General features: G+C 55.3%; 1 protein-coding gene across 1 annotated transcript in view; it reads right to left on the bottom strand.

The window, feature by feature from the left end:
* Positions 1-3,824: 3,824 nt before the first annotated feature.
* Positions 3,825-23,921, bottom strand: part of ATXN10 (ataxin 10) — a 135,022-nt gene continuing 114,925 nt past the window's right edge. Inside the window, exons 11-12 of the mRNA XM_037049527.1 lie at positions 5,417-5,604; positions 3,825-4,994 (exon numbers count right to left, since the gene is read on the bottom strand). Of these exons, the coding sequence (XP_036905422.1) occupies positions 4,992-4,994; positions 5,417-5,604 (191 nt within the window). The 3' untranslated portion in view covers positions 3,825-4,991. The remainder of the gene's footprint in view (positions 4,995-5,416; positions 5,605-23,921) is intronic.

Raw genomic sequence — 23,921 nt, forward strand, 5'->3', positions numbered from 1 at the left:
TTATTAAAAAGGCAGAGACTGAATACGGACTGTCTAGCGGTGATGAGGGACTGGTCACGTCCCAGCTAGCACATCGGGATGGTGCAGCCATTACAGTGCTTTTCATAAGGGCTTCCTCCCAGGTGGGAACACCTCACACTGCGCTGTCAGGTACAGTGTTATCTGCAGAGAGGGGTGCGGGCCGTATGCCGAGGCAGGCCCTCCTCTACCCACTCCGCCTCCCCAGACACTCTCGCTAGTTCCCACGGCACCAAATGTCGTCTGCGTGTAACACTGGTGACTCCAAAGGCAGGTTTCCAGTACCGACCTGCCTTCCAATGACTTTTAAAGTTAATTCCACTTGGATGTCTCAAAAGTGTCTTGAACTTAGTTTGCCCACAACAGAGCTCCTGATCCTCCCTACTCCAAACCAAACACATGGCGAACTCAGTCTTCCCCATGGGACCGGGCCGCCACGGGGTGTGCACGATCGTCTGCCCAGCTGTCCAAGGAAAGGAGCTTCTCCGGCCCGCTTCCTCCGCCTCCTCCCTCGACGATGGGTTTGTCGTCATTGGCAGGTCCTAGGAATTCTACCTCCCATGCACGTGTCGGCTTCAAGGCTCTCTCCGTGTCTGGTGCCCCTATGCTGGTCCGAACCCCATGGGCAGCCCCAAATGCTATTCTCCACTTCTTTTCTCTCCCCTCCCCAGTTCATGCTGCACACACAGCGAGGGCCCTCGGTGGAAATGGGAAGCAGGTCTTCTCGCCCCTCGGCTTAGCACAACCCAGCACCTCCCCAACGTGCTTCAGGAACATCCAACTCCACCACAGCCCTGGAGACCCTGCACGACTGACTCCTGGCTACCCTCTGATCTAGCCTCACCCATGGGCCCCCGTCATTGGGCTCTGGCCCTATGCCCACCCTCCATGCCTCCAACCCTGAGAAGCCCGTTGACTCTGGGCCTCTGGAACGCTCCTGCCGAGTTCTCTGCTTGGCCGGCACCTTTCCCACCCTGTGGCTTCAGGTCAGACGGGACCACCTCTGAAAGGCCACCCTAGTCACCACCCACTTCACCACCTTGTTGACTTCTCTCCTCGTGGCATTTACTACAATGTCAGGTGCACTCTCGTTCATCTGCCTGTGTGCTCAGTAATTTCGGGTCCTCTCCAGAAGCACGTACGCTCCTGCAGACCACGGACTGGGTCTGTCTTGCCTCCTGCCATATCCAGTGTCTCCCGGGCCCCCTGCTTGGGAAGGAAAAAGGCCCAGAATGGTTAAGCTCCACGCTTGCCCCGGGCCACCCAGCTGCCAGGAAGTGAAGTCGAGACCTGAACTGGCCTCTGCTAGCAGCAGAGCTCACACTCTTCCCACGGCCCCCACTTGCTCAGCACCCTGAGCCCCTACCCAGGTGTTTTCAGTGCTCCTGGGGGCAGGAGCTGTGTTCCCCCTCACCCGCTGCCTTCTAATCACAGCCGTTTATCACCGAACAGTTACTGCATGTCGCCCTTGGCACTAACCTCTGCGACTCAAGCTTCCTCATCCGTACCATGAGATTAATACTAGAGCACACGTGTGGTTCTCATGAGGGGTCAGTGGTTAGCACTTGTTGAGTACTCAGAACACTGCCCGGGACACGGAACATGTGACACAGCCTCTGCGACAGAAAGGACGTCTGCTCGGGAAGCACCTGCGGTGTGGCCAGCACTGTGGGGCAGAGCAGGAGACCAGCTGCAGCTCCACCCACTTCCACCAGGGAAGCCCACAGCAAGGGTCCGAACCACGTAGGGACGCAAGCCCCAGCAATGGCAGGAGCGACTAGCACCAGAAAGCGCTTACGTGTTGGGTGCTGACCCGGGCATTTCTACGTCCATGTCCTGTACCCTCAGGACCCCCTGCAGGGGGGGTGTGACAGGAGCTAGCACAGGGGAAGAGATGGCCATGGGCACCTGGGCTTCAGGTTCCACTCTCAATCACTGTGGTCCACACAGCGCCCTGGGAAAGCACATCCCCGCCACCAAGAGGACGTGAGCTCCTGCGTAACTGGTGGAGGATGCACACGACACAACTCAGGGTAGAAAGGAAGAAGGTGCAATTATGTTGTTTAAGCGAAAGGGACAGTCACCCTAGTGGTTCCAATGGAAGGGTTTAATCTGAGTAAGAATAAACAACTATCAAAACCCTGGAAAGTCATTTCCATGGATGTAACTGGTTGTCACGAAGAAAGTCTTGACGAGTAAGTTAATACTATCATCATGAACTTCACAGGAAGCTTACCTTTCAAATTCATATATTGTAGACATAGATCAAATTCATATTGTAAAATATCTCCTAAATAAGGTCTGACCTAAAGAAATCCAACTGAATACATAAAACCGTGCAAGAAGGAAGGAAACAGGTATTACATCATGCCAATGCAAGGGGGAAAAATCCGATTTTTCAGAACAAGGTTTTCAACTGATTTTTCACACACAGGCGCAGCAGCTGGGACTATCAGAACCTTGGACAGCAACGTGGGGCCGGTCTCCGAAGGACTGCCTTGGTGTCAGAGCCTAACTGTTAAAGTTCTTGCCGAACCTCTCTGTACTTGGGGAGTCTCCATTTTCCTGACTCTCGTGTAAACACGAATTCCTTTATTTTTGTGTGCAGAACTGAGCAGTGACAGAATATGCAGTTTTAAAAAGACTTCCCGCAAAGACTGGCATTTTTGTTCCAGCATCTTCATTCGAGGATAGAAATTAAAACATAGTAAAAAAAATCATTTCAATCACAGGCGTTGCTATCAGGCAGCAGACCAAGGCCTTCAGGATAATGGGCACCAGACACGCAGACATGTGACTCAAGTCTGATTTCAAGTTCGCTAACTGGTGGCCCAAATGACCCCCGTCATCTCTCTCCACCCCACTGCGAACTGGAGATCTCTGAGCAGAGCGCAAAGCCCGGCGGTCAGATGCACAGGTTACTGAACAGAAATGTGCATCTCGATACCAGCGTCCCTGAAGGACACCAAACCCATGAGATGTATTAGTATATACTATGTGCACACACACGTGACAAATTCAACAGCACAGTCTAAAACCGTGGAAACAAACACCTTTGAAGTACCAGTGCCCACTGTCAAAGAGGATTTAAAAAGCACCTGCAGACACGCGGCCTCTGAGTCAGGCAGAGCCTCCCCGGAGGCCTCAGAACGAAGTAGGCCAGGCCCTGAGCTGCCTGCGGTGACCGGGTGCCTCTGCGCACGCTCTGCCAGGCAGGCCTGCCTCTTCTTCCTCCTCCTGGAGGACAGGCTGGGGCAGTGACTTAATCCTCTGTAGCACATAAAACAAGGCCCTTGGAAGCTCAGTCTGATAGCTGGTGGGGTGGGGGTGGGGGGCCAGGGAAGCCGCAGGCTGAGACCTGAATTAATCTGCCCAGCACCCTGGGGCAGCCACAATGCAGCCCTCAGCATGTTCCCCGGGGCAAGCCCCACAGGCCTGTTCAGCACACACAGCCGCTCCTGCCCATTCTCCCTTCCCACGGGCTCCCTTTTATTTATGTGTTTGTTGTTATGTGGCTTCTGCTGACCTGTTTGTGCGGTCCCACTGGTGTGCACACATCCACTGAGCAAGAGAAAGAAGCCTCTGTTGCCGACTGATGAAAAGGGAAAAGGGACTCCCACTGTTTTCCCCTTGGGCCAGGCCTCTATTGAGAGACTAGGGTTTTAACTCTTTGTGTCCCAAAGGGGACTTCCTTGTGCATCTCCAACCCTGCAGTGGCTTCTTCACTGGTGCAACGTACGGAACGAGAGACAGTGTTGTTTGCAGAGGACTGCGTCCCTTCAAACTACACAGGGCACACGAGACAGCACAGTGGAAGGGACACTTTTATTTCAGTGTTAACATGCTTGGGTCATTCGTACAGAGCAATTTCAGGGTGGCTACAACACCCAGTATTTTTGGAAAATGACTGGCTCTTTGCTGTTTCTACGTTGAAGGTTCAACACCCACTGTGCGAAACCTGCAGGGTGCGCGTCCAGAACCTGGCAGGTGGAGGAGATCAGCTGTGCTGGGCGTTCACAGCACAGACCCCAAAGACCCCTGGTGGCGTTAATGGCCTGGCTCCCCACATCCTGTCCCATTTCTGATGTGAGTGTGTGGGCAGAGACTGACACACACGGACTGTCTAGGTCACATGAATCCCCACCCCCTAACTACTTCTGCAATCCCAGTGACGGGGTGGTGGCCTCTAAGAGACAGGTGCTTTTTAAACAGAAGCCGCCCATGTGCCTTCAATCTGGGGCCTGTGCTCAGTGCTGACTGCACAGCCTCCTGCCCCTCATGGAGGCACGCAGGTGGGCGACACAGGCAGACGCTTTTAAACAGGATGGGTTTTAAGAAGTCTGGTTCTAGAATGATGTGGAATGAAAAGAGTTAATGGCCCCAGTGTCCTCTGACTCCCTGCAAAACTCCAAAGGGACAGGGCCTGGTGACAACACAGCCCGGCACCTAAACCGAAGAGGGAGAGCACGCTGCTCTCTAGCATCTCTGGAATTAATGAACCAGTAATGAGTCTGGTCACGCCTTGGACAGACAGAGGGTGGAAGGAGGCAGTGAGCGCTAATCATGGTGAGAACTCCCTCGGCCGCCCGCAGAGCTCGGGAAATGCAGCGGGAAGAGGAAAACAAAAGGAGTGAGGTGGACTTGCATCCAGAGGAGCCAACGGGACCCTAGCAAACACCTGCGCCTCCGCCAGGTCAGGGCGGCCTCCACAGCAAGTGCAGCCTGGGATGCACACGTATTGTACCTGCGGGGACACGGCTCACCAGACAGCTACGTTTTTAAAGCAGAGAAACAAAAGAACACTCACACACTTTCACTTTTAAGCTTAAACACATTTCACTCTAGTATCTAAAAGCATCATGAGTCCCTGAATTCGTACTTGACCTTCAAACGCTTGCAATTTCACATGCTGCCGAGGATGAAAAATCCAGGAAAAGACTCTAAAACTTCAGACCCGTGGATGCAGAGTTCACTCACTAAGAAGAAGAAACAAAATCACACATACAATGTCCACTTCCAAGAATCGCCGAAGGAAAAACAGAGCTGCAACCGGGTCGGGAGGGACTGAGAGACCCGACCGTCGGCGCAGAGCCGGGAGCTTTGCATTCTGTTCCCTGAGAGTCACCGTCAGTCATCTTTTCAAGAAAATCTCATTCCTGTCAGAACTTTTAGACCACACAAAAATGTCTGATGTACTTTTTATAGTTCTCCTCCAGGCCCAGTTTGAAATTTTAACTCTTTAAGAAAGTGGCAGCACAAAGCCTGACAGGAACCAGTGGGCACTGAATGGGGCCGCCTCTGCTGGGCCAGGGGTCACCGCCCCCACCCACGTCTGGGAGGGGGCCTGGCCAAGCCCAGGGTCCCGGGAGGTGGGAGCCACTCGCTCTGTGGCACTCACCGATGGAGGGCTGTCGCCGGTAGCTCTCAGGACCAGCTTGTCACCCCTCTTTTCCACTTCAAAGCCCATCTTCTTCAGGAGGGATGTGTCGGCCAGCCCCTGTTCCTCCATCTTGGCAATCAGATCCTGGTTCTGGCTATTGTCTTCCGTGAGGTTCCGGATGGCATACACCGCCCACTGGGTCAGAACTGGAGCCAGAGTAAAGGAACAGGCCTTGGACACTCCCGTGCGCACGGCTGCACAGAGCAGGGAGCAGGCAGCCACTCAGAAACCCAGACCTGGTGCAGCCTTCCCCAAGGCTGTGTGTGCACCACGCATCCAGAGCGGGAAATACACTTCAAACAGTATGACACACGTGTGCACATGTGTGTCCAGTGTGTGTGAGGGCCAGCAGCACACAGGTGCTGTGTCTGGACGTGTGGACAACTGGACAAGGAAGCAAAGGATCAGAGCAGTCACACCCGTGGTTTAAGCACACCAGCATGTGCACGCACGTGCACACACAAACACACTCAGATCTTTGTTACTGAGTCCCCAGGGAAAGAATAAGAATGTCACGGAATTAGTCAGAGAGACGCCAGGTCAGAATCAGACGAGAAAACCACCTCGTTTAAGGGAAGCTCCTTCATACAATAAATGAGCGCTGTTCCCTGGCAGCACTGTGGAACCCCCCCCCCCACTCCTCTTCCAAAGATGAAGCTGGGAGGCCTTTCAACGGTGAGCTGTTTGGTCTGAACCCTGTGCACTCATTTCGCTGTGGCCCAGCCCTGATTCTGACTATTCCGCTCAGCGCCCGGCACTGCAGGCGGGAGGCGCTCCTGCGCAAGACAGAACCGCTGCGCTGTTGACAGAGGCCTTCGAGTCAGTCTCCAAGAGTGGGGTGACCTGCTCTCTGCACTGATTGTTGAGGATGGGCCAAAGCTGCTATGGGGACACCTCCAGGGTCGGATGCAGGGACACATAGGACATGCCAACAGCAGTGGGCCTGGCCCCCTGTCGATCTACAGGGGACGGCAAAGCGCTTCGGGAGGAATGAAGACTTTTCCTGGTGAAGAGCAGCCTCCCTCCCCTGGGTTGGATGGAGGTGGCAGGAACAACAGTCCTGTGTCCCGATGCCAGAACCAGGTCACTTGTGTCCCCACAGGCCCTTGAGCTGGAAAGCTGATGCCCCAAACCCCGTGCTGGCTCCCAGCCACCCCAACCTGTTGGACGCAGGAAGCAGAGAAAGGCTTCCGTGTGCACAAAGCCTGTGGCTCCTGATGGAGGGCCTGGGAAAGACAGTGAGTGGGACAGGGTCCGAGTTCAAGAACCTCAAAGGAACCAGTAAAAGACGAGCCCATCCCTGAAGCCACACAAACGAAGGGCAGAGCACACGAGCGGCCTCCTGGGGTCTGTGGGGTTGCTGTCTTCACCCATGCTCTGGCACACCCAAGCTGGCATATCCCGACAGGCCTTGCTGCCCCACCCTGCCCTGGACAGGTGGGGTCCCCCCCACCCCGCATCCCCTTTCCTGGTCAACAAGTCAGTGCCGCACCAGCACTGGTTGCTGGCCGTTCCTAGCTCCTCCAGGGGAGCCTTGGGTCACACAAACAGGACCAGCAGCAAAACTCTGCTGCGTGAAAGACTCACTCACTGGTCTCTGGGGATTCGGCATCAGAATCACTGTGGGTATAAATGACTAACTCTTCCCAGATGACACAGGACAGGCATTGTGGGTGCTGCTGATGCTGATTCTGTAATTAGTCATCCCCTTCGGTGGGGAATGTCCTCATTTTGCCCTTTCCTGTTACCCTTTTGTGACAACGCCCAAGTCCTTTGTAAGTTACATTTCTTTTCTTGATACAGAAAATAGAAATATTCACACACATGTAAAACCTGAATGCGAATTTGTGCACCCCCCCCCTCACCCAACTCACACGTTGTGGCTGTGCAGAGAACAGACCTGACAGTCCTGGGTGACAGAACTCCCAAGCTATGAGCGAGTCTCTGCTCACTCAGTCACTTGCTGCACCTAATTTCTGGTCCAGAATGAAGTCATCACTGTACAAATGCACGAGATCTGCCCAAAGGAGCACACGTTTGGAAAGGGGGGAATTCAGGAAGAAAGTGCACGGGGGCTGGCAGCTCAAGGGCGGCACTCTCCACCGTGGGGGCCAGGAGCAGCCCACTTCTCCCCAAAGCCTCCTGGCTGTTCACTGAGACTACCATCGGACGTGGGAAAACCCGGTTCCCACCTCGGCCCTGAGAGCCGTGGATGAGTGCAGGGCCGGTTGGCTCCGAAACCGGGATCAAGGCCAGCCCTGGCCGACGGAGGACGGAGCCACCGCCCAGCTCTTCGGACTATCAGAGTCTGTCACAGGGCAGACAAGAGCCCTGCCAGTGGCCCCGGTGTTCCTCTCCTGCTAGGTGCCCTTCACGTCTCAGGCTCCAGCAATGTCCCTGCCCTGCACGTAGTCCAGACCTCGGCCGTGCCTGCCTCGCTCTGCCCCTTCCCCTCCCCCAGAAGCCTCCCTGACCCCGTCCAGGCTGCCCCTGGACCCCAGCTTGGGAGGCACACCGGTGCCGTGTTTCCAGAGCCTTCTCGCAGGCCTCACTGCCCTGTGCCTACCTGTGTCAGGGCAGGAGCCGCACCTCACTGGTGCCTTCCTGCCAGCGCCCAGTCTCATTCCTGACACAGACCGGGTCATCTGTTTCCGCCTGCCCTGACACCCTGCAAACTCCTCCTATTCGCCTCTCTGTCCCCTGCCCAAGCACAGTGCTGGCAAGTGTCTGCAGAATGTCAGACGGGGAAACGCTGTCTCCCACTCACCGTGGGGTGGGGCCTGGTGGCTCCACCTTCTGGTTCCTGGCTCGGTTTCCTAACTGGGGCTGTGACGGGCCGAGCAATGAGGCGAAGGTGAACCAGCACAAATGCGACCCAGGTGAGGAAGCTGGGCGGTGTGAATACAGGGCCCATGACAACAAGCCCCAGGGGAGTCCCACACGGACAGGTGACAGTGTGGAGTTTGGCCACGCTCCTCTGGGGAGGCAGTGAGGACACTGTGAAACACCGTTAGTTACATTATTTTAACAGCTCCTCCCCCTTAAAGGGTTTGGTGGCTAATTTCTGTTGACACCCTGGCATGCTCCCCATCTGACCTACAGGAGGGAGGAGACCCTGATGTCGGAGTTGCACGTGGCCAGGCAGCTCACCGCGGCGCTGGTGGGCTCAGGGGCCGGGGCGCCTGCAGGGACAAAAACATGGGTCCGAGATGTCACAAGGAGCGGTTCTTGGCAGGGCCCCACGAGGCAACCGAGCACAAGGGAGCATTAGAGCCCACAGCAGTGGAGGCGCTTTTGTCCCCTTCCAAACCTGGCTCTCGGAGGGAGACCTGCGCAGGTGAGGGAGCGAGAGGCCCCTCAAAAAACAGAAACAACATAAGAACGACAGCAAAAGCCTCGACACTCTTCCCCAAAATGTGTTCTGCACCCTCACACAGTGAGATTAATCTCACCTCCACTCAGGGGAGGGTCCCCGGCCCGAGTCCTGCGTGCCTCTCCCCCTCCCTGAGCAGCCTCGTTTGGGGGCTGCTGTTGTCTACGAAGTAATGGCAAATGAAGGTCCCCCAACTCATCCCGTTTTCCAGCGAGAACACTTTGGAACTACCACCTAGGGCCTCCGAGTTCACCATAATTTAAAAACCAAGCTTTCAGAACTGTCCTCGGAGGAAACGAGAAGAGGAGCGTGAGGTCAGGCCCCGGTGGCCCGGCTGAGGCACAAGCCCAGCTCATGACCACACATGCACCCCCCGCCCAGGGGCCCACCAGGAAGCTGCGCTGGGGCCAACCTGCCGACCCAGGAGGGCTCCAGTGTCACAAGGGAGATGAAAGCGAGTCCCAGTTAATGTTCACACTGCCCTCTGTCCCCTCTCTAAAGAGACAGAAAGCAAGAGTGGGGGAGAAAATTAAACGTCTTTCAAAGGCTCTAATCCTACCGGCACGTGAAGTGCTTGCTTGTGTGCTCAGCTTTAGAAAGAGCTTCTGGGGTTGCCGTAGCTACTGCAAACAGAAGGCATGAGCCTGGTTGTCACACACTGCCTTGAAGGGACCCTGCTGCCTGCCCGAGAGCAAGGGCCTGTGAGGACCCGTGGGCTGCCCATCTCTTCCACAGAGTGTTCTGGTGGCTTGAACCAGGCCACAGAGTGACAGTGGCAACAGTACCGGGACCGCTGTGCCGGGGAAAGCGAAGGTGAGAAGCTGTTCTCGGATCTAAGCAGTTGTGCAGAGGGACCCAGAGACCCAGCTCAGTACCGAGGCCTGGGGCCAGGTCACGAGGTGTCAGCAGGGCAGGAAAGGGGGGGGGCTAGGAGACAACACAACCCAGAAAACAATCTCAGGACAAGGGTGGTCCCAGCTGGCAGGTGTATGTGCCAGTCACTTTTAAAGCAAAGTCAGACGAGGTCCAACACTGGGACTAGCGTTGCTTGATGAGGCAGAGCCATCTCACCATGGAGGGCCCTCTTTCTCAGGCATCGGCACCTGCGGCCCTTGCTGCAGATCCCCAGAACACCAGCCCCGTGATGAGCGGGACCCTGCTGTGGTCACCTCTGCCTGTGTGTCTAGCAGACTGCTGAGAATAGGTAATTGTGCCCTGAGGTTTTGAATGGCTGCGAGTTTAAAAGATTTTGTATTTTTAAATGGTTAGGGGAAAAATCGTAAGAACACCACTTCGTGACACATTAAAGTTACTTGAAACTCAAAAGTCAGTGTCACGACAAAGTTTTACCAGCACACAGCCACATGTGTGCATTCATGTCTTGTGTGTGGCCACTTCGCACTATGATGGCTCCAGAGACAGCACCATCACCGGAGTCAGAAAAAGGTCACCGGGTTTCGACCTTCACAGAAAGCGCCTGCCAACCTCTGGCCTGGAACACGGAGCCATCAATAAGCATCCGCTGAATGAGCGAGCTATTAAAGGACTGTCACTGAAAACAGTATACTATTAAGTGAAACAAAAACCAAGTATGTTAGCAGAGTTTACTGACTTTTCAGGATATGTGTGTGTGTATACTACATGCAATATCTGTAGGGAATGTTTCACATATCTGTTTCACATATCTGTAGATGTATGCAGTGTCTATATTTAACATGCATGACGTATATATAACAAGTACAGATACTGTATATAATACCTATATTTAGTCCTTGCTTCCCAGATGGATTTTAAGAATTATTTTTTGACAGCACACCCACTTATGAGAAGGGACTCATGTCCCACCTCACTTTCCAACGCCTGCCATTTAGCCGGCCCAGGGCGTGCGGCAGGGCCGTCCACAGCACGGCCCCCCTGTGGACCAGGGTGCTTGGGGAAGCCCCTGTCTAACCCGGGGTCTCCCCAGACGTGGTGAGACTGGGTTTGTTCAGCACGTGCCTCCCCAGACCGGGGTAAGATGGCGGAGTTCTCAGAGCACTGAGGGTTACATTTTTAAACGGTCCTGTAAATGCTTTACATTGCTCAAAGCCAGTGCTCTTCCAGGCAGGCCTCTGTCAGCCAGGAAAACACGCAGAGTGACAATGACAGGCAGATTCCCCCTCCTGCCCACAGGACGCAGCTCTGCTGCCCCTGGCAGAGGGTGCTGGGGACCCCATCTGTGGAAGTCCTACCAACCTCCGCCTGCTTGTGAAGCATTCTCAAGGTGCCACCCCCCGGCCACCTGCTGCCCAGGGGTGCCCGGGCTTTGTGAGTCTCTGCCCCTGGGGGAGGAGGACCTGTCACGACCGTGCAGCAGGCTGCAGATGGAGGCAGGCAAGAGCTCCCAGCCTGAAGGGGAAGAAAGTGCCATGCTGTGTGTGTGTGTGTTGGGGGGGACGGGCGGCAACTTCCGTGTGAGAGTGAAAGTGGGCATGTGGGAGAGGTCCTGGGGGAAAGACACGTGAAAGGCACTGTTCCTCTTCCTTTACAAAGAGCCACACGTTTTTCTTGGGTAGGTTAGCTCTATCTCCAGATATTAAAAGGTACTCCATTGCGAAGTTCATGTCACCTCTGCTTTCTTCCAATCACCTTCTGCTTCCAGCTCTCCTGTATGCCGTTCGGCTGGACTGCACTCCTCTCCGTCAGAACATTCAGCGGCAAGCTTCCCCGGGCAGACTCGGCGCCTGCCCCTGGTTAGCGAGCTGCACACGCCGCCCGCCGGGCCCCCTCTTCCTTCTGCAAACTGCTGCCTCTCTGGGGTCTGCTTTCCCTCCGTGTCTCTGTGTTTAAATCCGAGGGAGCATCTGGGGTTCAGATGTCTCTGTGCCACGTAGACGCGTCCTGTTTCAAAGGCAATCACAGACAAACGTGTGGCCTCTCTAATCTGCCAATTAATGGCTAACTGCTAATACTGAAAGTGGCAAAAAAAATACTAATAGAAGGTAGGGGGGCATATAACGGCCAGATCTGTAAATTATAGGTCACACAGTCTGAAAACTATGAAACAAAACTAGTGCCTAGTGTGTTACAGGAACACACTTCTGTCGCGACAGAGGGAAAGTCGCCGTGGAAACACGGCTCCTTCGAAGCAGCCTCAGCCGTGTCTCTGGCCCCCAACTCTCCGGGCAGCTGGGATGATAAAGGATTGTCGCAAGGCCCAGTGCTGGCCCTGCAGCACTTCGGCAGGCCTAGGGAAGTGTCGGCCAGGGAAACTTCACTTCCACGCACAGGCAGCGTGCAAAGTTAATGACTTTGAGACGACGGCCACATCACTGCCCTCGGTCACAACTTCCTTTCCATAAACTGACACTTTTAAAGGGTGAGATCAGCTACTTAGGATGCGGTGGGCCCCCCGCTCCTGGGAGCCTGAGCCAGTTTTCAGTCTCCCTAGGCCCCTGCTTCCTCAGTCTCATCTCGAGGGCACAGGAGGACCACAGAGAAGACTGGAACCGAAGGCCTCCACCCTGGCTGTGTGCGCAAGCCCTTTATGAGCCCCAGATGTGCAGAAGTCATGCATCCCATCTGCGTCATGCATCCCATCTGCTCAGGGCAGACCAGGGCGCTGCTGTCACCGCGACCCTCCGGCCTGCCAGCCGGCAATGAAGTAATTGGTGGAGGTGCGGCCCCTCCGGCCACCACACGCGCACCCACTCCCAACGCTGCTGTGGCCAAGCAAGGGCTGCCTGTGCAGGTTCATCTGGTAAAGGATCCTACAGCACAGAAACTAATTTTGTCCATCCCATGTTCTGGAAGCGTTTTGCTGACCACTTAAAAGCACAGCGTGGTACGACGCAGTCACAGCCTGGCACCCGTGTCATAGAACAGGTTTCAGGAGCAGAAACAGCCAATACCACTTCTAACTTGAACCACACTAAAGGCTTGGGGGCCACCAAGTAGTTCCATTTTTACTTGGGGCAGCTCTCCAATGTCACTGCACATAGTGTGTGGTGGGCGCCTGGCACAGGCCGCTCGGAGCAGACGCAACTGAATAGCGCAGGAACGACCCTTCTCAGCCCATCATGTCAGCCATCCATCTTCCCTGTGACCCCCTTGTGCCACCTGTCACTCCACTGGCTGCGTAACTCGCTGCCCCCACAGAGCATGCGCTCGCCCACGTGCAGGAACTCCTCGTCCTCATCACCCCTGCCACACAGGTGGGGCGGCACGCGCAGTTCTCGACAGTCTGCGCTGTGCAGCGCTGTTTAACGAACACATGCAGATGCCCAGAGCTACACAACAGAGCCTTTAGGCTACAGGGGAGCTCGTCGGGAGAGGAGCTCCGGACACGGTCAAGTTCAGAAGAAAGCAACACTGCCGATGCCTGGGTTCCTGCCCCGGGGCCACTGCTGGAGGGGCTGCTCCGTGTGAGGGAACCCGAGGTCACCACCTCCGGATGACAAAGCAATTTATGAAGTCGGGAGAGACACCGGGCAAGCCCCCGCCCCCTCTGCCAGGGAGGAGGAGTTCACGGAGGACTCTGTGCTCTGGGATAAAGCACTGTCAGGTAGTAAAGCTGCCCAAGACACAGGAGGCCAATGGGCCACCCTGGGTGACCCGACATTGCATGGCCAAGCCAGGGTGTGGACACAGGATCCAGCCCGTGTCCCCTCGGCACGGAGCCACACTGTGCTAAGCCTCCCAGGGACCAGTTGGGAGGAGGGTGAGCCATTCCCCAGCAGGTGGGACCGCCAGCTTCTGTGCTGTGCTTACAAGTCAGTGAGAGGAACAGGAGCTCTTATGGAACTGAAAACAGGGTCCCTTTCTCATCAGAGAAACCCCAAAGCACAAAATGAGCTTGCAGATCCCAGTTAGAGCGACATCCTCTGCAAAACACCTTTGGAAGTGGCTGGTAAATAATCCAATGTGAAATTAAAATTGGAAGTAAGGAAGCAGGCAATCGTACCTGTATTACAGAAGAGTGTGCTGGCCGCACACCACAGACACCACCGTCAATCAGGCACAGCCAAGGGTCAAGTGGCACAGACACACGGGCTCAGAGGGCAGGTCGCAGCCCACACACAATGAGGACAGGTGGTGGAGGCAGAGCTTCCTCATGGTGCCTGAGCATCTGTTCTCATGGCACCTGGTCCCCCACGTGTCACCAGTCACCTGGGGATGACCTGCTCTGCAGGTCACCCCAGGCACGCTGGCCTGCCTCCTCCCACCCCCCTGCCCTGGCTGCTCCCAGAAGGCCCGCAGCCCAGAGTGGGGGGGGGCAGCCCACAGGTTCACACAGGCTCAGATCTGCCGAGGGGCATACCTCCGAGGACACTCCTGTGCAGAACAGTAAACATAGGAGCATATGGCCAGTTGGCCGCCTTCTGTGCTCTCTGCTCCCCTTTCTATGAGTCACCAGTGCACTGAGTAGGTGTGCATCTACACTTCTTACTCAAACTCGTGAAGGGCGGAGCACGCTGTGTCCACTGGGAAGCCAGTGGACTGGACTGACTGCACAAGCTGATGACGTGCAGTCGGCTCCGACGTGAACGGAAATAAAGGCCAGGTTGGCTGTAGTGGTGACGTGGAGTTCCAACGCTCTCCCTGACACGTCTCTTCTAAGACTTACAATCTACTCAGTAACTCCCCTCTGGGGGAAAACCACCTCTTTCCGGTGATAAAAATCTAATACCTTACCAAGTCTTTGCTCCTCTCCAAAGCAGTATGCTTCTTGATTCTTACACTGGTGTTACAGCAAGGGACTCAGACATAAACAGACTGCTAACCACGCACCTGAATGTCTCTCAGGAATGTAATTGTGACCTGCTTACACCATTTAACAAACTCAAAGCCATCACGCTCGATGCCGGGGACATGGGACTGCCAGGTCCCTGCCCCTGTGGTGTGCACGTTCTGGACAGGAGGCCAGCAGGGGACCCAAACCCCAAAAGGCACTGCGACAAAGCCTGTCACAGGAGGACAAGGCGCTGGACATGGGGGTCAGAGGTGGCCCCTGCAGGGGACATTGGGCGAGCACCCACAGAGCAGGAAAAACTGGGCACCTGGCAAGTCAGGAAGGACAATGCAGGCAGCTGGGCAGCCAAGCAGCAGCTAAGCAAGTGAACAGGGGCAGAGATGCGCACAGATGGCGGGGGGACAGGGGAGCCCCTGCAGCTGGAATGGAGCTCTCCGAGTGTGTGTGGGGAGAGAAAGGAGCCAGTGGAGGTAGGTCAAGGCCAGACCCAGAGGGCCTTGAGGTGGAATGAGCAGTCGGTGTTTTGTTCTAACACCGTGTGGTCCACGAAAGGGCTGATGAGGGAAGTCAGAAGCTTTCTGCAGCAGCCGTGAGGAGGGACTGGAGACAACCAGGAGTCCGTGGCAGCAGGAGGAAGACTGGGGACCAGGACAGACTCGGATCCAGATTCCCGCTCAGCCATTTTATAAGCTGGACAATTCTGGCAATTTACATAACCTCACTGAGGTCCTCTGTGAGGATGACAGGAGGGACGTTTCTCGGGGCCTTGCCCAGCCCTGGCACACAGCGCTCAGCCCGCCCGAGGAACACGGGTGTGACCCAGCTCCTGCCGGGGGCCGGAATAGGCTGTAGCGCACCAGGGTCCTCTGTGGGGTGCTCAACTTCACTCCCCTTTGCCTCAGCAACCTCATCAACACCATGAGTGGATATGCCCACTGATGGCATGGGAGAGATGAGGTCCCCAGGCCCTGGAACCAGAAAGCCCAGGTCAAACTGCCCTTTGTGCGGCTCAGCAGCTCATAGCCAACCTTCTAGCCTCAACTCACTTGTCCACCATGGGGATCATAACAGTACCAATCTCACAGAGGCTAGGAAGTGTGAGTAAAATCACAGTTCCTGGAACGAAAGAGGCACTCGGCAAACGCTGGCTGCTTCTGTTAACATGCAGACCCACTAATGTCGTCATTGTCTCAAGTTAGCAAACTGGGCTGTGAGTTGTGGACAGCGCAGAAAACCTGGATCATCTGCACCAGTGAAACCCGCCTACTCAGTTGTCCACAGGCCTGAGCCCGGCAGCTGTGCCCCGCCCCCAGGACCCTGGGCGCTGTTACTGCATCTTCCCACTCACAATCTCCTGCAGGGCTCTGGAGGCCCCATGAAGACTTCGTTGGACACAGCTCCACTTCTTAGAGTTTCCTCATTCTCCCTTTGCCAGTTTCCATCTAAGGGCGGGGAGAGAAAGCCTGGGGCATGGAGGGTGTGCACGTGTGCATTCGAGTGTCTGCTCGGTCAGCACCGGCTCAGTGCCCACTGCAGGAAAGGCCTGATGCTGCTGTGGTCTCATCTTCCAGAACACACACTCTCACCACAGCGGCCCCGTGACACGACAGGAGCAGGTGAGGCGAGGAAAGGGGCCTGGCTAAGGTGCAGCTGTGGAAGGCTTCGCTCACACGAACAGGGCTGAGACAGGACAGGAAGGGAAGCGGCACCCAGCCCAGACAGGTGGACTTCAGGCAGCGGGGCAGTGGATGCAGGTCGGGGGTGGGGGCTGGGGAGGGAGCCCGGGGTGCCAGTAGGACAGAGGTCAGCGTGCTGGGAGGACAGTGGGAAGGCCAGTGGGAAGGCCATGCAACCTCTGTGCCAGGGACGACACAAGGAAGCACACGGAAGTCAGACGCAGCATGCCCTCAGGGAGCAACGAGAAGCCGGCGGCAGACCCAGGAGGGCACGTCGCAGGCTTCTGGGGGCCCAGAGGGAAGGCTTCCAGAGGACGAGGCTAGGGCTCCTGCCCCCGGGTGGCCGAGCACCTGTCCTCAAGCCTAGCATGTACCCTGCCCACCAGAGAGCACAGACGGGGCCTCCTCCGTGGTCACACCGTCCCAGCAGCTAGAACAGAGCCCAATACGGTGAATGGCAGTAATAACACAGACACACAGGGAAAGGATAACGTGTGGAAGGCTGGCCCATGTTCACAACACGCTCTAGCTGACCGAGACAACCCAGCCGGAGTAACTCAGATGGCACACTGACGCCGGGACAGAGCACAGGCAGGAGGGGGCCACACTCTGAGTGGACATCCAGGAGAGGAGGCGTGCCTGCAGGACAAGGGCTGACAACACGTGGCCACAGTGAGAGGAAGCTCGCGTCCGGGACTACAGCACGGCCACAGGGGAAAACCTAGAACATGGAGCCTCTGCCTTAACTTCCAATCGATTATCGATCGACACAGGAAGGCCAAACTGTGAAGCTTTTAGATAAAACACAGAAGAGTATTCATATGACCTCAGGGTCTCTGATAAGACACAAAAGCCACACTAACCACAGGAGGAGAGAAAACTCATCAAAGCACCACAAAAGTCAGAACAAGGCGTAGCTGTGGGGACTGGTCCTGGGTGGGGGTGGGGGAGGAATGTCCCCACCCGAGCAGTTACATGGGGGGTACACAGGCTGAGACCGTTCCCACACATTCTGCATTTTACTAAGTTACACCTTCATAATAAAACAATACTGCAAGGAAAATAAAAAACGAAACAAGCCACAGAACGGGACTCTATCAATACGCAAAAATGAACAAAGAACTGAGATACTGAATATAAAAGAATTCCTATGAATCAACTTAAAAAATACAGGCAAAAACCAACTGAACAGCTCCTTCATGACACAGGAGACCCACATGGCCAATAAACATAAAAATGAGCTTATTACTAATTAGAGAAATTAAAATTACATCACAACATAGTCATCAGAGAGGCAAAAATTTAGAAGTCTGCATCAATTGCTGGCAAGAAGGCAGAGCACAGCAAACCGCCGCACGTGCGGACGGAATGTGAGCAGGGAGGGCCGATTCTGAGAAGGCTCGCGTCATCTGGACTGAAGCTGGGGCTCCACAGGCCACAGAAGCTCCCCACCTGGAAGACGACGCACGTGCACGCACCAGAACGCACCTCAGTGCGGATGCTCACGGCAGCCTGAGTTCGGAGCCCCGCCGCAAAGATAAGCCGAGTGTCCACCAACAGCTGAGTGAATGGAAACGTGTTACATTTTCTTGCGATGATCTGGATGAACCACACAAATCGTAATTTTGATGACCAATGACAGACGAATGCACACTGTGATTCCATTCACATACATTTCAACAATGGCCACCCAAAGCCCGCCATCTGGGGTGCGTGGGGCTAACAGCAGAAGGGCAGGTTGAGCTGGACCCAAGCCGGGCTCATGAGCGGCTGTGGGGTACGTATGTCTACTTTATAATTATTTGCAAACAGTACATATATGCTCTTTCCCCTTTTCGGTATGTGTATGATATTTCAAAACAGATAGTTGTGAAATATTAGGATGATGGAACGGAGACTTGAAGGGTAGGTCGGTTTGCCAAATGCAGTTCCCACCCCCTGTCCGCTGGCTGGTGCTGACATACTGCCCCAGCCCCTCAAAACTCTCCAGAGCTCTGCAGGCTCCGTTGAGGGGGAGTTGGAGAAGGGTGAGGGGAGGTGTGGAGGTGCAGCCCGCTCACAACCCAGGCACCCCCCACTGGGCTCAGTAGCACGAGGGTGGGGAGGCCGGTACTTGCACTGTGGTTCTCTTCTGGAAACCCGCTGGGGTTGCCCACGAGTCCCAACCCACACGAGGAAGCGCCCGAGTGAGGAAGAGCTGCATGTGCCGGGGACGCTTCAGGCGGGAAGAACACGGGCAGCATTGACTGGCACGGACTTTGGTTTCTCTCAAAAACTGGGGCAGTGCTTGGACACTTTCTGGTCCCACCCTGAACCCAGACACACAGCCCTCTGCCTGCCCTGGACGAGGACACCGCTCCTTGAGCTTCCATGCAGACGAGTCCCTTGCAACAGTGAGGCTGGTCCCAGTCCTGGCAAAGGTCTCCAGGGCAGGGCCAGTCAACGTCCTGATCTGGCCCTGGCTGCTGTCCCCCAGTGAGGATCTGCCCGGCACAGAGCCTGTTCCCTAGGGAACTCAGTCAACCCCGCAGGGATGGGGGGGGGAGGTCTGTCCCCTCCCCAACAGCCTTTGTGGTGGCTCACAGGCACCCAGAGCCACTGTGAGGAGTCGGGGGGAGCAGGCAGACTTGGGATGGCCAGGGCTCATTGCCTGCTGCCCCCGGGACCCAAAACCCGCTCTCTGCCTCAGAGGAGTTCACACCAGATACGGGTGGAGTGGGGGAGGGGAGGGTATCTAAAAGTTGGCTCTATTTTTACACTTCTGGGATTTAGGTCCATTATCCAAGCAAAGGACTGAGGTGAAGCCATAAAACCAGAGAACAAGAGCGGCAGAAGCTGCAGCAGGCTTCCCCTACCCCCACTCCTGCTCCAGGCCTCACTCTGGGGAGGCTGCCACCTCCTCCACATTCCTCAGAATCCACGGCTGTCACAAGATGCAAGCTTGGATCTGTGCCTGCAGGCTGAGTCCCCCAGAGCCCCACTGCCCATCAGGGGTACCTCTGCTCTCTCCCATCCCTTGCAGCTGGCTTGAAGGTGGCATTCGCAACTGGTCTGTGAGCCCTGGCATCCTCTTCCCTCAGCTGGCAGCGCCAGGGCTGCGCGCGGGCCCAGGGCACAGGCACCTGGCAGAACGTGTGGCGTCTTTCACAGCCTCCACGAGGACATCACGAGCACCCTCCCCCTGAGCTCGTTCCTTCACAAACGCCAACACTCACCCAAGAGGGCTTTTCTGGTTTGTTTTTTAAAAAATCTGTTGGTATGACACTTCCTGCTAAGAATGATGACCTCAGACCAAACCAGCCAGGGAACTGCTTTCTCCCCATGCTGAAGGGGTGGTGGGATGCCGACGTCCAACCAACCCTCCTCTGTCACCGCTCAGTCACTGAGGTCACGTAAGGCAAAAACACTGACATCAGTCAGAGTCGCCTGGAACTCGTTTCCCTGTGTCCAACTCCGGCAACCCAGTCTCTCAACATGACAAAATACAAATCCTGTGTAGCAATCGCCTTTAAATGCATAATTTGGAAAAGTCACGAACACCCTAGACATATCCAAAAGTCATCATTTCTAATAAGGCAAATGCAAAAAGAAAAACCGGCAAACTGACTTTGTGCGAAGACGTGCGCATGTGCCGGACGACACCTGCAAGCACAGCCCTCGTGCGGGGAACGGCTGCAGGCACTTGGCGCCAGGTGGTCAGGCCTGTTCCACCAAAGGCCAACCTTTGCCCTGGGCTGCTATGACCATGAGCTCTGGAGGGACTCCCCATCCGACACGACAGGCCTGGTGCCCAGCCCAGCGCACCGCTCAGGGACAGCGGTGAGGAACGGTGATCAAGCACCAGAAGGCTTTCCATGTGACGGGCAAACTGTGTGCCCAACGTGTTCCTGGGGGAGCCCAGAACGCTCTGCGCGGGCAGCCCACAGGGGCAGCGTCTGAGGGCGCTGGCGCATGTGAGTTTCAGGCTATTTCTGACAGTACTTCACAGTCTAATTCATATGTCAGATGNGCACCGCTCAGGGACAGCGGTGAGGAACGGTGATCAAGCACCAGAAGGCTTTCCATGTGACGGGCAAACTGTGTGCCCAACGTGTTCCTGGGGGAGCCCAGAACGCTCTGCGCGGGCAGCGGCTCTCCGGGATCAAAGGACAGCCCACAGGGGCAGCGTCTGAGGGCGCTGGCGCATGTGAGTTTCAGGCTATTTCTGACAGTACTTCACAGTCTAATTCATATGTCAGATGGAAAATTTCTGAAATACGAAGAACGACAAGATACTACAGAAAAACTGCGGAGGTGTACCGAATGTAAACACAGTGTTAGAGGAAGCGATTCCAAAGAACAAAGACAGTTGACCTCCGAGTGACACAGGCCCAGACTATGCCAGCCTATGACACACAGGTGTTTTTGGTAAAGGCCGTCAATGCGATTTCCTGGGGACTCCTCAGCAGCGTTCTTTTCTCTGGCTTACGTTACTGTAAACTGCAGTGTACGTAACCCATACAAGAGACGGAACGTGTGCCAATCAACCACTCATGTCATCGGTGAGCAGCGGGCCATTAGTTTCTGAGGGAGCCAGAAAGCACACGTGGATTTCTGACCGCGTGGGGCTCAGCACCTCTAACACCACGTCACGCAAGAGTCGACGGTATTCGGTCTGTACAGGCAATGGGGTGTCATTCGGCCCTAAAAAGAAATGAGCTAGCGAGCCATGAAAAGACACAGAGGAAAGTTAAATGCGTATCACTAAGTGAAAGGAGGTGCTCCGAAAAAGGTACCCATGTATGATTCCAACTGTAAGTGGCAAAAACTATGGACACAGTAAAGAGGATCCACATTTGTGGGGGGAGTGGTGAGTAGGGGGGGCAGAGGGTGTTGCGGGCAGTGAGACTCCCTGGACGACCTTACGCTGGTGGGTGCTCAGCATCACACATTTGGACAAACCCACAGCAGGCACCACACAAGAGTGAAGCCTTAAACTTCGGACCTTGTGCAATGGTGACAAGTGTGCCCTCTGCTGGGGATGACTGGCGGGGGGGGGGTGCTGGGCATGTAGGGGACATCTGTCTGCTATCCTCTCAATTTTGCTGTAAATGTAAAATTGCTCTGAAACAAACTATTTTTTTTCCTGAAAAACACAAAGGGAAAAACCGAGAGTGATATAATAGTAAGTAAACATTTTGTGTTGTTTCTAAATTAAAAACACTTTCCCAAGCTAGCAAACTCCCAAATGCTGTGAAAGGCTGTGGAGGTGAATTTATTTAGGCAAGCATGGGTTCCCAGAATTTGCCTAGCGTCACACCTGCAGACAGCTTCCCTGTAGTCCATCAGCCACAAGGAGCAGACCCTTAAGAGTAAGAATTCGTGGCGACCGCTGTTTGCATAAGGTTTTGTTCCTAGCCTCACCATGGACTGGACAGGGTAGCACTTAACATGTTTGAGAGTGACCCCTGAACAGTAACATTAAGAAAACGCCATGTCATCTCAAGTGACGGACAGGAAGGCCAGGGAGCAGCTCCAGGGCCACTTCCAGTGTGAAGTGGCCCCTGCAGTCCATGTGCTCCACACCAGGCACTCAGGCAACCTGCTCTCCATGAAACAAGTGGACAGAGAGGAACCAGATGCACGTGAGCTGCAGAGACGGGGACATAGCCGAGTGAGCCAAGCTCAGTGAGGCAGGACCTGAGCACAGGCACGCCTGCAGGACTCAAAGGCGCGACGGCGGACAGGAATGCTGCCCACCCCCACTCATGACATGAATCCTCAATGTGACCGAGGACATTGAGGGCACAGAGCTAAAAGCCAAGTGGGCAGTTGGAAGGAGTATGATCTCAGTATTTAATTTTGTCCCATTTTAAAATAGTCTATTTACCAAGACACCGGAACAAAGCAACAGCTCACTCTGGGTAGCCTCTTTGGTCACATGGCATCTGACCCCCAGTGTCAGCTCTGAGCCCTGGGGGACTGGGTGCTGGGACACCACTCAGCTGTACAGGACAGGGCTCCTTCCCGCCACCATTTGGAATGGGTCTATTTCCACAGTGACTTTGCCTGTACCTGTGTGTGTGTGTGTGGGGGGGGGGGTGCTCAGTGGCAGTGGGTTACACTGGCCTGAAGTGGCACCCATGCATTGTTTGCCCCCCAGCCCACACCTGACTCAGTTCACGTGGGTGCAGGGGAGGCCTCTGACCACCAGTGAAACTGTGTGTGCACGCTGGTGTGCTCTGGTGGGGGAGAAGGATTGGGTTTGCACATCTTCAATCGCACTAGGTGAACGGTAAAAGAATCAATGAGCAGCTCTAAAAAAGGAAGTTAAATTGTTGGGATAAAACAATTTATCTTTTTTAAGCAAAACAGCACTATGAGGTTTTCTGGTTTTTAATTAACATCAGCACAACACTGAACAAATGGTGACTGAATGTCTGTCAGCTGTTTAACGCTGGGGACACAGCAACAAACAGAGGACAGCCTTTGCCATCAGCCGAAAGCTCTCCCAGACACTCACGGCTTCTGACATCTGGGCGGGCGGAGCACAGCAGCGCAAGCAGACTCGGCACCGCCTGCAGCACAGGCACCTCGCTGGGGCGAGGGGCGGGATCACTGACACCTTTTACAACAGCACACAGTCCACATGTTCACGTTAGTCTGAAATCCCTGCCTTCCCCAGGACAAGACACGAACGTTGGGAATTTCCAGAAGTGCATGAGAGCTACAGAGACTCCATACCTCATGCCAGGAAGACATGAGCTCAGCAGACCCTGGTGTGTGCGCGCATGTGTGTTTATTCCTCAGAAGATGCGACAGAAAGTGCATGCTCTGGAACACTCTTGGGAACCCTCCCTTGGGCCCAGGGGGTCCACGGAGGGCTGTGCACTCAGGGTGCAGGTGCCAGATGGCACCAGTCCACCCGGGTCAGCGCTCTGGAGGGGAAGAGCCACACACCCAGACCCCTCGTGGGAGAGCTCGTGGAGCGGTGGACAGCACAGCCAGACCACCACAGGCCAGATGGGGCTCTGAGCTCAGTTAAGGGGGATCCTGGGAGAACTCCAAGGGAAAGCGCACAACTAAGGCCTTACGGGATGCGGAAGCGGCAATGGGAGTGGCACCTGTTTTCAGGGCCGCCATCTCAGGGCTCAGGGGACTCCCCTGATTATTATCTAAGGTGAGACCAAGCGGGAAGGAGGTGTGAGGTGTGAGGTGCTCAATAGGGTGAAGACCTTGTACTCCACGTAGCCGCGTGCACACGCTCCCAGAAAGCACGCTGAAGGAGACACTGCATGGAGCACACGAGGCACCCACATGGAGGTCTGATCAGCCAAGCGAGGACCCAAGCACGGGCCTCGGAGTCGGGCGAGCCTGGCTGCACGCTGGCCCCAGCATTCCCGGGCTGGGAGCACGTGAACCAGCTCAAGTCAGGGAGCCAACCCTTGGGGCTGCACTTTCCTCATCTATAAAATGGAAATAACATTCCCAATGAACGGAACTATTACAATGATGGGTGTGACAGGCACCACACAGGACCTGACAGCTAGAAGTAACTCGGTAAATGAATTCTAACAACTTTAACAGGAGGAGCCACAGCACGCACACATCCGCATGTGCACCCTGATGGGTTTTCTTCTGCGCACATGCCCATGGAACTCCTCTACAGAACCCCTCCAACATACAGCTCAGAGCACGCCCAGC

Source organism: Sturnira hondurensis, unplaced genomic scaffold (genome assembly GCF_014824575.4).
Source record: "Sturnira hondurensis isolate 20B ecotype Veracruz unplaced genomic scaffold, ASM1482457v3 Scaffold0000780, whole genome shotgun sequence".
In the NCBI taxonomy this organism is placed as follows: Eukaryota; Metazoa; Chordata; class Mammalia; order Chiroptera; family Phyllostomidae; genus Sturnira; species Sturnira hondurensis.